The 15397-nt window shown below is 36.2% G+C and overlaps 2 protein-coding genes across 4 annotated transcripts; both read right to left on the bottom strand.

Annotated features, from left to right (window-relative positions):
• Nucleotides 1-6709: 6709 nt before the first annotated feature.
• Nucleotides 6710-12304, bottom strand: LOC111497763 (probable beta-D-xylosidase 2). 3 transcript variants are annotated; one of them, XM_023148695.1, is made up of 7 exons: nucleotides 11880-12304; nucleotides 10867-11145; nucleotides 9722-9891; nucleotides 9206-9654; nucleotides 8134-8547; nucleotides 6965-7580; nucleotides 6710-6905 (listed from the first exon to the last, which is right to left on the bottom strand). In XM_023148695.1, the coding sequence occupies exons 1-7, from the start codon at nucleotides 12294-12296 to the stop codon at nucleotides 6899-6901; spliced, it is 2352 nt and encodes a 783-aa protein (XP_023004463.1). In that variant the 5' UTR covers nucleotides 12297-12304; the 3' UTR covers nucleotides 6710-6898. The 3 variants fall into 3 exon arrangements, with proteins under 3 accessions (XP_023004463.1, XP_023004464.1, XP_023004462.1); XM_023148696.1 differs by having other exon boundaries at nucleotides 6710-6911; nucleotides 6969-7580; XM_023148694.1 differs by having other exon boundaries at nucleotides 6853-7580.
• A 2557-nt stretch (nucleotides 12305-14861) lies between these two features.
• On the bottom strand, nucleotides 14862-15350 carry LOC111498053. Its single transcript, XM_023149106.1, has one exon. It carries the CDS (start codon nucleotides 15348-15350, stop codon nucleotides 14862-14864), a length of 489 nt encoding a protein of 162 aa, XP_023004874.1.
• Between the last annotated feature and the right edge of the window lie 47 nt (nucleotides 15351-15397).

Raw genomic sequence — 15397 nt, 5'->3', positions numbered from 1 at the left:
ACAAAACATTTCTTATAAGGGTGTGGAAGCCTCTTCCTAGCATACGCGTTTTAGAACCGTGAGGTTGATGGCCATACGTAATGGGCTAAAGCAGAAAATTTCTAATTGCTAGCAGTAGGCTTGGAGACTGTTACAAATGGTATCAAAGTTAGACATGGGGCGGCATGACAGTGAGGACGTTGGGGGCCAGGGGAGTGGATTGTGAGATCTTATATCGGTTGAAGAGGGGAACGAAACATTCTTTATAAATGTACAATAATTCAATGAATAAGACACAATTCATCATCGCAAAGATCGATAATTCGATCACATATCTTAAACTAGAAAAAAACAACAGTTAATCGTTCGATCTATACTCGAGCATATTAATTATTCAAGAGAAAAGAAAGCACAAGAATCATGGCTTTTCCTTTTGGGACTTTGCTTTTGATTTCATTTTCATGCCCTTCTCTCTCTCATTTTAATGAATGCACATGTACTTAGATACCCATATCTACCTATCCCATATGCCCTTTCTCTTCAAAATTCCCATTTTACCCTCACATTTCTTCCCTTTTTTATGCCCTTCTCTTCTGCCACATCACCCTTCTCTTGCCACGTCATTTTTAATTATATAAAAATACCTATTTCTTTAATATATTAACAATGGAATCAAAAGCTTAAATTTAATTCACCCATTTAATTTTAAGTTCAAAAATAATAAATTAATTTTCCCCCACATAATAATAAAAAAAAACAATTAACAAAAATGTCCATTTTTTAAAATTATATTAATTATAATCAATAATTCTTTATATATCACATAATTTAAGAAAAAAAATAAAAATAGCTTAAATCGAGGCATAAATAATGGCAATACCAAAAATCAGTTCAAACTACAACTCAAATATAATGCCTCCACGTGTCGATTAATGATTTGGAATCATGACAAGGATGACTGTGCCATAATGCCAGCTCAGCATCAATTTTATTTGATTATTATTTTGTTTTCTTGGTAACATTATTGCCTTGTTGGCTATTTTACGAACAATGATTGGCAATACATAAACGACAGCGTTTTGGATTATAACAATTAAGATTCGTTCTTTGTGATGGAAGTTGGGGGAAAATATTAGTAGGCGGGGGAAAAAAATTTAATATTCTTTTATAATTATTAGATATATATAGCTGTTTTAAAAAATATAAATTAATGCAATTAATTGAATTTTAAATGCTTTCAATCAATGATCTTAAATTAACAAATTAATGGAAGTTAGTCAACTAATAATTAACCATTTTTCTTTTACATAATTTATAAAAAAAATCAACAATAAAATGACATTATAACAGTTAAGCGTAAGCTTTTTGCTAGCAAATATTGTCTGTTTTGGCCTATTACATGTCGCCGTCAGTCTCATGGTTTTAAAATGCGGTTAATAGAGAGATATTTCCACACCCGTATAAGAAATATTTCGTTTTTCTCTCTAACTGATGTGGAATCTCACAAACGTCACTTGAGTTCAATTGATTAAAAATACTTTATGAATCCAGAAAAACCCGTACCCGATAATACAGTTCATTATATATATGCATGTATGTGTACATGGAGTTGATAGAATGATGAGGTCCCCTAGGGAAACTTATCCAAAATGTAAATGATTGTTGGAAGTAAAGAGAGGTAGGGTATGAGAGAATGATGAAAGGACAAGGGACCCTACAGAAGGGCAGCCCCCCCTTGGGGCTGTGTCCCTGAAAGAGGGTAAGGTTTTAGGGACCAGTGGGGCTTAGTTATAGGACGACCAAAAGCCGTTTCTCCATGCACATATAAGCTGCTGCTGCTGCCGCCCTCTCTCACACCTCACCTCATCCTGGTTGTCATCCACGTAGACATCGCACTCTCTTCTTTACACACACACACACATCATCAATATTACGTTATTAGGGTCGTGTCAATAGAATTCTCAAATATTGAACAAAGAAGTTGTGAGTCTCGAAAGTATAGTCATAGTAGATTAGGTGTAAAAACTAAGACATTGTGAGTCTCGGAGGTGCAGTCATGATAAAAATCCCTGATAGAGTTTTATTGGACCGACAATGTGCTTTAGAGAAGAGGGGTCATCTAGAATCATGTTGAACGATTAGATGACTTTAAGGAAAGGCTCGATGGTGTATTTTGTTCAAGAAGAGGATTGTTAGAGTCCCACGACCATGGATATATAAATAATAGTTAGTAAAGCAAAGGGGTTTTGAATCGAGAAATCAAAAGAAGAAAAATAACAATACTGGAATACAAACACGAGCCTAATTCGTTGCTTCAAATTAGAATTAGGGGGTCTTCCATTTTACAAATGAATTTTCTCTTTCAATGTCTATAATATTAGATACGACAAAACGACTCCCTTTGAAAATGATAAGTAAAGACGTTTTTTTTTCCCTCAAAGAATTTACATATTTTTGTCGTCTAAGAAAGTAAGTCCTTGTTTTTGCATGTGAAACGGGACAATAGCCCTTGTAATTAAAGACAAGAACCTAATAATTATTAACCTAAAGTTTGGATTTTAACTTGAATATATAAATGAAAAATGTGTAATTATAAACCTTATTATATAGTTTAAATATATAAATAAACACGTGTGATGTCTGAATGAGAAGAAAAATGAGCATATGATTAATTATTTTATTATTATTTTGTTATTTTTGCTTGAAATTATTGGTGGCCAACATGTGTTGTGTTATGTTGAATTATAATGGCTTCTTTTTTTGTATTTTATGGTTGACTTTTTTGAGTCGAGCTCTAAAGATTGTATTAAAATTATTGGCTCAATGAATTCAACTAAAAATTGAATTTTAATAAAAATATATAAATATTTCGAAATTTTCCATTTATTTTTACGAAAATTCTCCGAGTGGAACAAACTCCTACGGAGAATTTTTATTTATTTATTATTCTTTTAAAAAATATTTAATAAAATGGTTTAAAAAAAATCATGTATTTAAATATTACTCTAAAAAAACTAATTAGTATTTTTCAATTAATATTTTTTTAAAATATTTGTTGGAACTATCTATATATTATGTATGGTGGGATTTGGACGAGATGGGGAATATAATCTTGGCCTATATATGAAACCATCTTTTATTTTCTGTTGTATTTCCTATCTCGTTTAGGGCAGATCCCTACCGGGTCTTGACCTAGTAAGTAAAATAGATATCTCTAACAAAAATACAAAATTGAAAATTTAAGATAATGATTTCATGCTAAAATACTTTAAACATTTTAAAATTTGGACCGACTAAAATTCTAATTTGACCCGAGTATATTTTAATATAAGTTTAACATGGTCGGGTAAAAGAAAATAATAAAATTAACAAATAATAACAAAAAAATTATGGCTAAGAAATTACTGACACATTCTTGTATTGAATGTTTCATTCTTCTCTCCAACAGACGTGGGATCTCGCAATTCATCCCCTTTGGAGGCCCAACTTCCTTACTGGCAATACCGTCTCGTGTCTACTAGTGTGAGATTTCCACACTCTTAAAAGGAATGTTTCGTTTTCCTCCTTCAATCGATGTGAATCTCACAATTCACTCTTGTTCAGAACTCGGCATCTAGGTTTTCATACCCTTATAAAGAATACTTCGTTCTTCTCTCTCACTGACAATCAATGTGGGATCTCACAATTCACTCTCCTTCGAGACTCAACGTCCAGGTTTCCATACCCTTATAAAAAATGCTTTCTTCCTCTCCAACCCGTATGAGATCTCACCTCAACATAGGCTTACGACATGCGAAAACGAAAGAATTTAAATTTCTAAGCTCAGTTAAAGGACGGGTGAAAATAGCTAAAACTAACTCGGATTTAGACCAATTATTAGTGAATCTCTCTCTAAAAACGGGACATGTTTGTAAGGAAGGGGGCAAAAGAAAGGCATAGAGTCCTCCTAAAGATTCCCTTATTCATTCATTCATTCAAATCATACACCATTGTGGATAAGGTCCTATAATATATATTATATGGTGTCCTTCACCCTGCACGATGCCCTAATTAAATTATTATCCCCCAAAGAACCCTCTCTGAAAATTGTATTATATTAGAGCTTCATAAGCTGCCCTCCAATGGCGGCCCTCCAATGGCGGCCCTCCCATTCTTAAAGCCCAGCAGCTGTGAGGATTTTCTGCTCCATGGCACGTGCTCCCCGATGAACCTTCACGTGGCCAATGGATATATTGGGCTCTTCAATTCCCATGTGCTTTCCCTTCTTGCTTTTGCTGCACCCTTTTCTGCAAAACTTTTCCTTTTAATTTCTTATAAAATCTAATAATTACTAATTACCCTTTTCTCTTTCTCTCTCTACCCTCTAATTTATTCATCTTTATCAAAACCCCATTTCTATTTTTACTTTAAATTGCAAATAGAATAATGGGTTCTTAAAAAGATTTCAAATTTCCTCTTAATTTAAACACATTTTAATGTTTTTATTTCTCTTTTTACTTTAAATTGCAAATGGACTATTGGGTTCTTAAAAAGATTCAAACTTTAATGTTTTTTTCTCTAATACTATGATTTCATCGATGTATTGTGTATTTTTTACTCATTAAATTGGTGTATGTGAAATTTCATTAATGTTTAAGGGAAAGTTTAGTCTTCTTTCATTTTTCGATAGTGAAGTAAGACTAAGCTCAAGAACTTATTATCCTAGGTCGGAACAAGTTGATAGGATCTCCTTTTTTACGTCCTCATGTCCCTTCCGTGTGGCGACCGGGGCACAAAAGGAAAGAGAGGGATGGGGTTTCTCTTTGGCATAGCGGGCCCCAGCACGAGGCTTACACGACGGGCTTTTAGCTCAGTGGTAGAGCACGCCCCTGATAATTGCTTCGTTGTGTCTGGGTTGTGAGGGCTCTCAGCGAAGACAAAGTATAAAAACGGCAATATTTAATTGAGCAAGAAAATTACCTCCAAAAATATTAATGAATATAATATATCATTATTACTAATAATAATAATAATAATAAATAGTAAAAATAAACAATTGTCTCTCTGCCAACTATGGTTGATGAGAGAGAAACTACATACTTAGTAACCTGTAATCCTCAGTAGTAAGATTAAGATTTATGCATTTAATAATAATAATAATAATAATAATTAATTGAAAAAAAAACATATTTTATATTAAAATTAAGAAAATTGGAAATCATTAGTTTTAAATAAATTAATATTTTTGGGTTTTATTTTTCTTTGCTTACGTGGATTCCACGTGTCAACCCATGTCAACTGATGATGTGTCCACCCCCTCCTAATGAGATGTGATGGGACTTTCATTCTACACATTTTCAAGATTTCAACTTTATTTCATAATTTGGATCTTGATGATGATTGACTTGTTTTTAACCTATTTTTATTTTTACATTTATAAATTAATTTTTTTTATATTAATTTATAAATATTTAATTGGTCATTGAATATATTATAAAATTATAAAATGGGGTTATTAAATTGAATCCATAAAATTATAAGATTATTATTTTTTTAAAAAAATAAAATAATAAAGTCGTCCATTAAAAGTTATAAAATTACATTTTCAGTATATATATTTTTGAATTATACTTATTTTCCAATTAAATAATAAAATAATATACCGCGGACCGTTAGTTTTAATAGTCCAGCATTGACCACATCCAATCATTACCCAAAAGTCAAACTCGAAATTTCAGATCCCAAAAGTTGATTGACCTCCACAGTTTTGGACCTTCCGATCCCATTTCACATTGATGTACAATGAGCCCGAGTGTAGACAATTTCCCCCCCGTAACTGGGGATAGAAGCGTAATTAGGAAAAAAGTAGGGGGGGAAAGTATAAAATAAAACGTGTTAATATATAAGGCAGGCTTTGCATAGCCTATATTGCCTGCTCAGATCCGATCATTATTAATTAATTAATTAATTAATTAAGTAATTTTGAATTTGTTTTGAGGATATTTTTCGAGCCCACCCCTCTAAGTCAGCCTTATTGCGAAAGATATGTATTTAGTATTTTCCAAATTAATTTAATTTAATTAATATATATATATATATATATATATTCCGAGCTGAAAAGGTTTGGGTAAATGTTATTGCTTTCGTCAACCCTATTGCTTGCATGGAAAGTTCGTGGACCAATAGGGTGATGCCATGAATTCATTAAAATATATAATAAATTTGGTTTGAGAAATCTTTTAAGCCAACTCGAATTTCTGATTGGTTTGATTATCCAGACAAACCCAGCCTTCTATTTTTGAGTTAGCGTGTTGAGTTGAGTTGGGTTGTCACGTTTTTTATAGCTATTTTAAAAAATATTACTGATGTATAATACATGTTACACTAATAATTAAAATCTCTAGAAGTTCAAGTATCAAACATTTACAAGTCACAATACATCACTCATGTATATTGTAAGAGTAAAATATTCTTAATCTTCGTATTATTCTTAAAAGTGGGATAGAGTTGAGTTTAGTTGTAACCCTATTTTCGGATGGGTTTGATTTATATAACAGCCCAAACTCATCGCTAGCCGATATTGTTCTTTTTGAGCTTGATTTTTAAAATGCGTCTGTTAGGAAGAGGTTTTCACATAATTGATATGGGATCTCACAATCCACCTCCCTTCGAGGCTCAGCGTCCACACTAGTACTTCTTCCTCTCTCCAATCGATGTGGGCCCTCACAGCTTACTCGTTTATGATCTGGGTTGGGTAATCTAGGTTGATCGAATTGTTGAGTCACATGAACACTTTTACTAAATGGTAATTTACGTACGAGCATTTAAATCGAAGCTCGACAACTATAAAAAAAAAAAAAAATTAAAAATACACACACAAAGGAAGAGATATGATGGTTTGAATTTAATGGGCCTTCTTTTAGGCCCAAACCCCATCTCATCAGTTTATGAGTATCATCTATTATAGCAATACACATAACGCTATAGAATTAAGTGTTTCAAGTATATTGTTTTTTTTCTCTCTGTCACAGGTTGGAGCAACACTGTAAGCTTAGTATCACCAATATGAATATCATGTTCGCCCATGGATATCCTCCTCGCCCCGGATTTATCCACCACGCTCAAATACTTGCAAACGTGGATGTGGACTTGCACGCGCCGCCGCGTTCCGGCGGCGAGGTGGACTTTCTCGAATGCCACCAATTGCTTGCGTGGTACCCACCTGCTGCTGCTAGCTGGCGGGGTTGAGAACACGAGTAGTGTTTGTGACCCGTCTCTGTCGCCTTTGTTTGCCACGTCGACATGGATGACTAGAGAGAGGTTTTGGCATTTAGCATGGCTGACTCGGATTGCCTTGCTGGAGAGGGAAGCGGCGGATTGAGATTGGTGGTGGTGGTGGTGGTGGCGGCCGGAGAGGGGGACTTCGACGGTGGTGGGGGCTTTGATGATTTTGTTGATGAAATTTGAGTAGCTTAAGCCGTGGCCGAAAGGGTAAACCACCGGACCGGCGTAGAAACGGTAGGTTCTGCCGGGGTATGATGGAGTTGAGCGCATTGCCATGGTTGTCATCGGTAAGTTTGAGAGGTAGGATTGTGGGTACCATGTCATTGGTAGTCTTCCAGCTGTGAAAATAAGAACAAGAATAAGAGACATTTGGTATGCCCACCTCCATTATCAGTTTTTGCCCATTACATATAATCGTCAACCTCACGATTTTAAAATTCTTATAAAGAATGTTTTGTTCCCATCTCCAACCGATGTGGGATTTCATGAGGCTAGCGTTTTCTCTCGCGCACCACTCGGTGTCTGGCTCTGATGCCACTTGTAACTGCCCAAACCCACTGCTAAAAAATATTGTCTAGTTTAGCCCGTTACGTATAGTCATTAGCCTCACGGTTTTAAATTAATCTATTTGGGAGAGGTTTCCACACTCAAAAATGTTTTGTTCCCCTCTCCAACCGACGTGTGATTTTACAATCCCCTCTCTTTAGGGTCAGCAGTATTATCGCTGGCACACAACTCGGTGTCTAACTCTGATGTCATTTATAACAACTCAAGCTCGCTGGTAACGGATATTGTCCGTTTTGATGCATTATGTATCGCCCCTCACAGTTTATAAGAATATTTTGTTTCCCTGTAACTGATATGAAATCTCATAGAAACTTTTTTCCGTACCTGGATTTGTGGTTCCAAACAAAACATCAGCAATGGCGGCGCCACCGGCCTGACCAGGGTAACCAGCCCACAAAATTGCAGAAATTCGAGGATCATCCTTAGCAAAAGACACATCAATTGGACCTCCGGACATCAGAACCAACACGGTCGGCCCCCGAGAAGCTGCAGCAACTTTCGAAACCAGGTCCTGTTGCCGTCCCGGAAGCAACAACCCGTCTCTGTCTATGGTTTCTGCCTCGATGGATTGGTCCAACCCCACCACCAATACCGTCGCATCGGCGCTCCTCGCAGCGGCGATGGCGTCGCCGAAGGAATCCTCTGTCGTACATGCCACGCCGTCGCAGCCTTTCTGGTGGATGACCGCCGTGTACCTTGCTATTCCTTCCAGTGGCGTCACGTACCCACATGCCACACCTAAAATGGACAATGGATTAAATATATGTTTTCCAGATTAGTTTTGATTTTGAAGGATTGTTTTTGGAGTAAATAACACTAATTTGGGAAATTTTGGATTTTTAAAAATAAAAAATGGTGGTAGTTTTAAGTTAAGACACGAACAACAGGCGTGATCTAGACCATCAGACATAACAACTCAACCCCATCGCTATTAGATATTGTCCGTTATGACCTATTATGTAAGGTCGTCAGCCTCACGATTTTAGAACGAGTCGAGGTTTCCACACGCTTATAAACAATATTTCTTTTCCCTCTCCAACCAATATGGAATCTCACAATCCACTCTCTTGGGAGCCAAGACCCTATTGTCCGTGTCTGACTCTAATACAAATTGTTGGAGAGGGAAACAAAACATTTCTTAAAACGGTATAGAAACCTCTCCCTAATAGATGCATTCTAAAACTGTGAAGCTGACGACGAGCATAACGGGTTAAAGTAGACAATATCTCTTAATGGTTGGCTTGAGCTGTTACAAATAGTATCAAAGCTAGACACTGAACTATACAAGACAATAATTAGAATATGGCTAGAACCACTTATAGGCTTTTTAATATCATGAGAAAAAGCTCGAAAACCATAAAAGAACGTGTGCTAATAGTGTGTTTGGGCAACTTACCAGCATAGTTGCCAATCATGGTGAGATTGACATCGGAGTTTGGCCCAATAACGGCGATGGTACGGTGGTGATTGGCGGACAACGGCAAAGTGGAGTGGTGATTCTCGAGCAGGACGATGCCCTGTCGGGCGGCGTCGAGGGCGAGCTGTTGGTGGGGCGGAGAACAAACGTCTTTGGGGCCTAAATTTCCGTACGATTGAGACGACGGCGCTCCGTCAAACATTCCAAGCCTCATTTGAACGGTGACCGTGTTAATGAGAGCATTATTGACGTCCGTTTCGGTGAGTAATCCTTTTTTCACAGCGTCTTCTGTGTGGACTGCTAAAAAGGGTCCACAGTCCATGTCCAAGCCGGCTTTAATGGCGTCCGCCGCCGCCTCCTCCGCCGTGGACGTGTAGTGTTGGTTGTCGAAAAAGACTCCGACGGAATCGCAGTCGGAGACGATGTAGCTGGAAAAAGCCCAAAATTGAATTAAATGGTTCGAAGATGAAAAGGGAAGTGGAATTGAAAACTGACCCATTGAGGCGCCATTGATCGCGTATAGTTCCCTTGAGCAAATTAGGGTCAGCGCAAGTGGGGACGCCGTTGACCTGATTGTACGAACACATAACGCTCGCCACTTTCCCTTCCTTCACGCACATCCTAAACGGCACATCAAATGTGTCCACTCTGTCTTGTCGAGTAACCTGTAAATCATGAGGCCCACATATCTCAATGTCCACTCGACCCCAAAATAGGCCGGAAAATTGTAACAGCTATAACTCCACCCGTGCTAAATCTTATTATCTTTCGACTTTCTTTTGACTTCCACTCAAGGTTTTAAAATGAGCCCGTTAAGAGAGGTTTTCACCTTATAAGAATGTTTCGTTCTCTCTCCAATCAATGTGGAATCTGACAATCCACCCCGTCACACCACTCGGTATCTGGCTCTGATACTAATTGTTATAGCCCAAGTTCACCGCTACAGATATTGTCCTTTTTGGGCTTTCTCTTCGGGCTTCTCTAAGAGATTTCCATACCTTCTAAAGAATGATTTGTTCCCCTCTCCAACTCATGGGATCTCAGAATCCATTTCCTTGGGGGCCAACTCCTCACTGTCACACCGCTCGGTATCTACCTCTGATATCATTTGTTACAACTCAAGTTCACTTCTAGCAAATATTGTTATTTTTGGGCTTTCTCTAAGGGCTTCCTCTCTTCTAGGCTTCCACTCAAGATTTTAAAACTTGTATATTATGGAGAGATTTCCACACCTTTTATAAGATGTTTTGTTCCCCTCTCCAATAGACGTGGGATCTCATAGTCCACCTCCTTAAAGGCCAGCATCCTCACTATCACACCGCTCGGTCTCTGGCTCTGATACTAATTGTAACAACTCAACCCCACCACCGGTAGATTTTGGACTTTCTCTTTTCGGCTTCTCCTCAAGCCCACAACTAGTAGATTTTGGAGTTTCTCTTCTGTGCCTTATCTCAATATTTTAAAACGTGTCTATTAGGAAGAGATTTCTACACCTTTTTAAATAATGTTTCGTCCCTCCCTCCAACCAAGGTGAGATAAAAAAAAAAAAAAAAAAAAAAAAAAAAAAAAAAAAAAAAAAAAAAAAAAAAAAAAAAAAAAAAAAAAAAAAAACTCAAAATTTTCTCTGGTTTTTACTCTACCTTAGCGTTGAAGTGAAACCGGTCGGTGCCGTTCCAATTGTCCAAATCATAGGCGGTGAAGTGCTTGCAGCAAGCGGCGACTTTGAGGCGGTTGCCGTCGTTGCCCTGAAGGCCTCTCACGTAGCTGCTGGCATACGTACCAGCGACCAAGGGATCTTCGCCGGGAGTTTCTTGGCCGCGGCCCCACCGTGGATCTCGGAATATGTTCACATTTGGGCTCCAGTAAGTCAGTCCAGCTGCGCCGCCGTTGTACATCGCCCTGGCTTCGTCCGACACAACCTAATCCAACGGCCATAATGTAAGCGTCACAGAGTTTCCTAAATATTGTCGTTGTCAATGTTTGAAAATCAGTTTTAATTTCATTTTCCATAATTTTACTTAGGAAATGATTAATTATTAAGGTTTTTCCATTACTAAATTAAAGTAGCTTTAAAGATGTCAATAAATTAAAGGGACAACCTTATTTTTATTCTAAAACCATATGGACACGACAAAATTAACTAAATAAATCCCAAATTTTTTATATTCATTATAATTTTTTTTATCTACTTTAAAAAAAATAAGAAAAGACGATTAGATCATAGATTTAAATTCCCACCCAATAAAATCTTTTTAATTTTCATTTTTATATATATTGTTGACGATGAAAGTCTTATATAAGCTAATTTAGAGAATGATCATTAGCTTATAATCAAAGAATACTCTCTCCCTTGATCTAAGACCTTTTGGGAAGAAGTTGACAATATTATATACGGTTCGTTTAACATATATTTCAGTCTAAATATTTTTAAAAATTTTTACTAAAATCTAAAAAGGTCGAAAAAATTATTTAATCATTATTAGTTTGATTGAAACAATATTTGTTTTTGAAAATTAAATAATTAAAATAATTTGTATTTTTTTTTTCAAATTCAACAAATGTAATAGAAATTCAATTTTTTTTATTTTTATTTTTTTTGTTCAGAAATTAAATCCAAATTATAAAAATCCAAAAGAGAGAGGGAGAGGGATACCCGTCCGATAGCTTCCCAAAGTGACGCATTAAAAGAAGCAGCGGTGGTGATGACCTGAGGAAAGCTGGTGGCGCCGGGAAAATCGCCGCCGAATTTAGTTCCGGGGCCGACATTTGAGACGCCGTGAAGGGCCTCCGACCACCACTCATATCCCTGAATCCCCAGGCGAGGCACACCCGCCGCATTGTTCACCAGCAATCGAATCTTCTCTTGCAACGTCAGCCGTCCAATGAAATCCTTTACCCTTTCAGGAATCGGCGCCGCCGTCCTGCAGAACGGCAGCCCACTAGACGCCGCGTCGTTCGGATCGCAAGCGAATGGCTCACGCGCCCCGCCGCCGTGCCGGAGTAGTCCTAATAGGACGATGAGTAATAGAATGGTAGAGGGACAAGAGGGGGCAGCGGCGGTGGAAGCCATGTGTTGGACTAGAATTGGTTGTGGAAAGTGAGCAAGGCCAAACCATTATATATAATATATTACACAAATAATAAAAAATCTAAAAATAAAATAATTAAATAATAAACAAAATTTGGTTGAGTACCCAAAATTGAAAACTAACCCCAAACAGAAATTACATTATTATTATTATTATTATTATTATTATTATATTTAATTTGTGATTATTGACTGAATTTCACAAAATAAATTAGAACTAATTTCAAATTAAATTGATTGTATTTAACCTCTCTTATTTTAATTCAATTTAATTATAATCATTATATACAAACTAGCTTGGCTTACAAAGCAAGAGAAGCCCATGCTACAAACTAATACTTTCCTTCCCCAATACTCTTGTAATGAGATGGCTACTCGAACCCCGATGAGTTATATAATCTATATATGATTTTTGTAATGAAAATGATGGTAATTATGCTGGTTAGTAACTCACGATATCGAGACTCAGTAGAGAGAGATTTTTCATTGTTAATTAAACGGGAGATGGGATAGGGATTATAATCTCTGCCCGATCTCGTTAACGCTTTATATGCATTTTTTTATGTGTATATTATATAAAATTTTATCTGGATGGTAAATTTATAAAGAGAAAAGAAAGAAAAGAATAATAGAAAGGTAAGTTAGGTAAGGTTTATCTGAAAAAGGGACATGGAAAGGAAACCACTATGTATGCACGCACCTCAAGACCGACACAAAATCATATTCATGTGCCAACTCCCAATCCCTTATGGGCACCCCTTAATTTTATGGACACTTTCTAACCAGAATATTCCACAATTTAATTATTATATATACAAAATAATTCATTTTCAAATTTCTTAATTTTTGAATAAAATAGAAATTGATGAGCTAATAAATAGATGTCCATAAATAGGGGATGAGGAACGTTCTTGTAAAATTCTCCATTTGGAAAATCTCGAATTTACAAGATCAGGTTTCTAGTGGGAAATACTCCATATTTTTATAGTTTTTAAAAAAATATTTTAAGGTATAATTTTCATTTTTAAATATAATTTCTAATAGAAAATGTAAAACAAATTAATAAATCTAATAATATTATTTCTCTTTTTATAATAAATTAAGGTAAATTTAATAATGTAAAAAGATTAAAAATCAAATTGAAAACAATAAAAGGTAGAAATAATGATTTTAGATTTCAGTTTGCATATCATTTTCAGGAAATATTATAAATCACATTCACCTCTTATGGAAGGAAGAGTGACATTAAATGCTAAATGGGTAATAAAGTGAAGTGATAATGAAGATATCATAATATGAATTTCGTTAATATGTCATGCAAAGCATGGAATAAACCTTTATTATAACTACCAATTTTATATTCATATAAAAATATATATATATATATATATTCAATTTGTGTTTTAATACAAATAAATGGAAAAAATTCATAAATTTTTTTGGAATAAAATGAAAATAGAAAAATATGTTTAAAATTATTTAGTTTAATAATTATGGGTGAGAGTCTCCAACATTTTGACTCTTTAACTCGTAATTAGTGTTTGAGTTTCAGGATTTATTACTAAACATATGAATTAAAGAAAGATTTAAAGCATAATGATTTCGTTAGTTGGGGATGGATTTTAGAGACTAATTGGGTTCTTCATTTTTTTTTTATTTTTTTTTTTCAGGTTGTTGATGTGTTATGATATCAATGAAGTTGGTGACCATTCTGTGTCACAATAGAAGCTATATGAATCTAAAGTCTTTTGGAAAGAGAAAACCTAAATAATATACCTAACCACTTTTGAATTAGAAATAACTTCGAATTTTTCATATAATTTTGAGAAATTGATCAACCAAGAAGGACAAATCTACCCAACCCGATCAGGAACATATTACCTAATCTCGAGAATTCTACTCCCGTTGACAATGAAGATAGTTATAAATATCAAGACTCGTCTTGCTACCAAAACATGCAATATCGATCACTCTGGTCTAGGTCGATATAATTTCAATATTAACATTGACTCAAGTACGAGTGTCTTCGTCTCAACGCTTCAGCTCAGTCACCTCGGCCAAAAGGCTTTGGTACACTAGTGACTAGAATTTCGCATCAACACAAATCATATTGTGCTGCACTACACGAATGAGTTCTCTAACGCACCAAGCAAGGCAAGCGTGTTCATCTAATCTCAAGCCAAACAAGGATGACCTTCCTACCTTCCTACCTTCCTACCTTCCCTGAAACGTAGTGTCTTCATCGTACTAAGATGATTTTTCCCACACAACTGTTGTGAATTACTTATTTGGGGATTCTTTTAACCTCTCCTAATAAGAACCGGTAGGAATATTTAGGAGTTCCTTTCGCTCGAGTTCTGTGTGTCTAGAAGAATTTCACTTTGAATCTATAATTTGCTCATACAAAAGGTACCGAAATTGTCACTGTCCCAAATGAATGAGGAAAAAAGAGCGAACTTTTCGAGAATCAAAACTATATTTCCATAAATTTTATGATACAATTCGTCTAGACTCTGTTCTATAAAATTAGCCGAACACCTAAATCTTCTAATGTTTCTCTCTAAAAGAATGGCAAAAGTCCTCAGAAATCGATTCCAAATTGGGATTCCATCGCTTATAGTTCCCACGACCACAACTCAATTGATCAGAACCAGTAATTCCACTTCCGATATCCTCTTCCTTTCCTTCCTCCGCCGCCGCCGCCGGCAGCACCTTCGAACCAATCTTCTTCCCTTTATTCTTGCAGCCCAACTCCAAATTCTCCAATTCCACCACTGAAACTTTGGACCCAATTCTCCCCAAAGCCACCAGCACATATATTTTACCACCCACAAGCTCATCATCAGCTTTCAAGGCCGAAATCCGGCGAGTCCGCCGGAGCACGTCAACCGAAGAGATGACATAGCCAGGCCTCTCCAGCATCAGCTCCGCCGCTTTCACTGGAAGCCTAACCTTTTCGATCAGACCTCCATCACTGTCTAGAAGCTTAGCTGATTGAGTTGAATTCAAAGAGAAACATGCAGAAAAACACCCCATTTCAACGATTTCAAAGACAAACAGAGAACTTTCAGATTTTGGGTTTC

Source organism: Cucurbita maxima, unplaced genomic scaffold (assembly GCF_002738345.1).
Source record: "Cucurbita maxima cultivar Rimu unplaced genomic scaffold, Cmax_1.0 Cma_Scf00024, whole genome shotgun sequence".
In the NCBI taxonomy this organism is placed as follows: domain Eukaryota; kingdom Viridiplantae; phylum Streptophyta; class Magnoliopsida; order Cucurbitales; family Cucurbitaceae; genus Cucurbita; species Cucurbita maxima.
This window is presented reverse-complemented; position numbering and strand designations above follow the sequence as displayed.

Excerpts from the sequence above, each read along its gene's own strand:
- LOC111497763 (XM_023148694.1), bottom strand. The coding sequence starts at position 12,296 with ATGGCTTCCACCGCCGCTGCCCCCTCTTGTCCCTCTACCATTCTATTA. Across the intron at positions 11,146-11,879 it reads TTTGGGAAGCTATCGGACGG|GTTGTGTCGGACGAAGCCAG; the intron begins GTATCCCTCTCC and ends CCGTTGGATTAG. Across the intron at positions 9,655-9,721 it reads GATCAATGGCGCCTCAATGG|CTACATCGTCTCCGACTGCG; the intron begins GTCAGTTTTCAA and ends GGCTTTTTCCAG.
- LOC111498053 (XM_023149106.1), bottom strand. The coding sequence starts at position 15,350 with ATGGGGTGTTTTTCTGCATGTTTCTCTTTGAATTCAACTCAATCAGCT.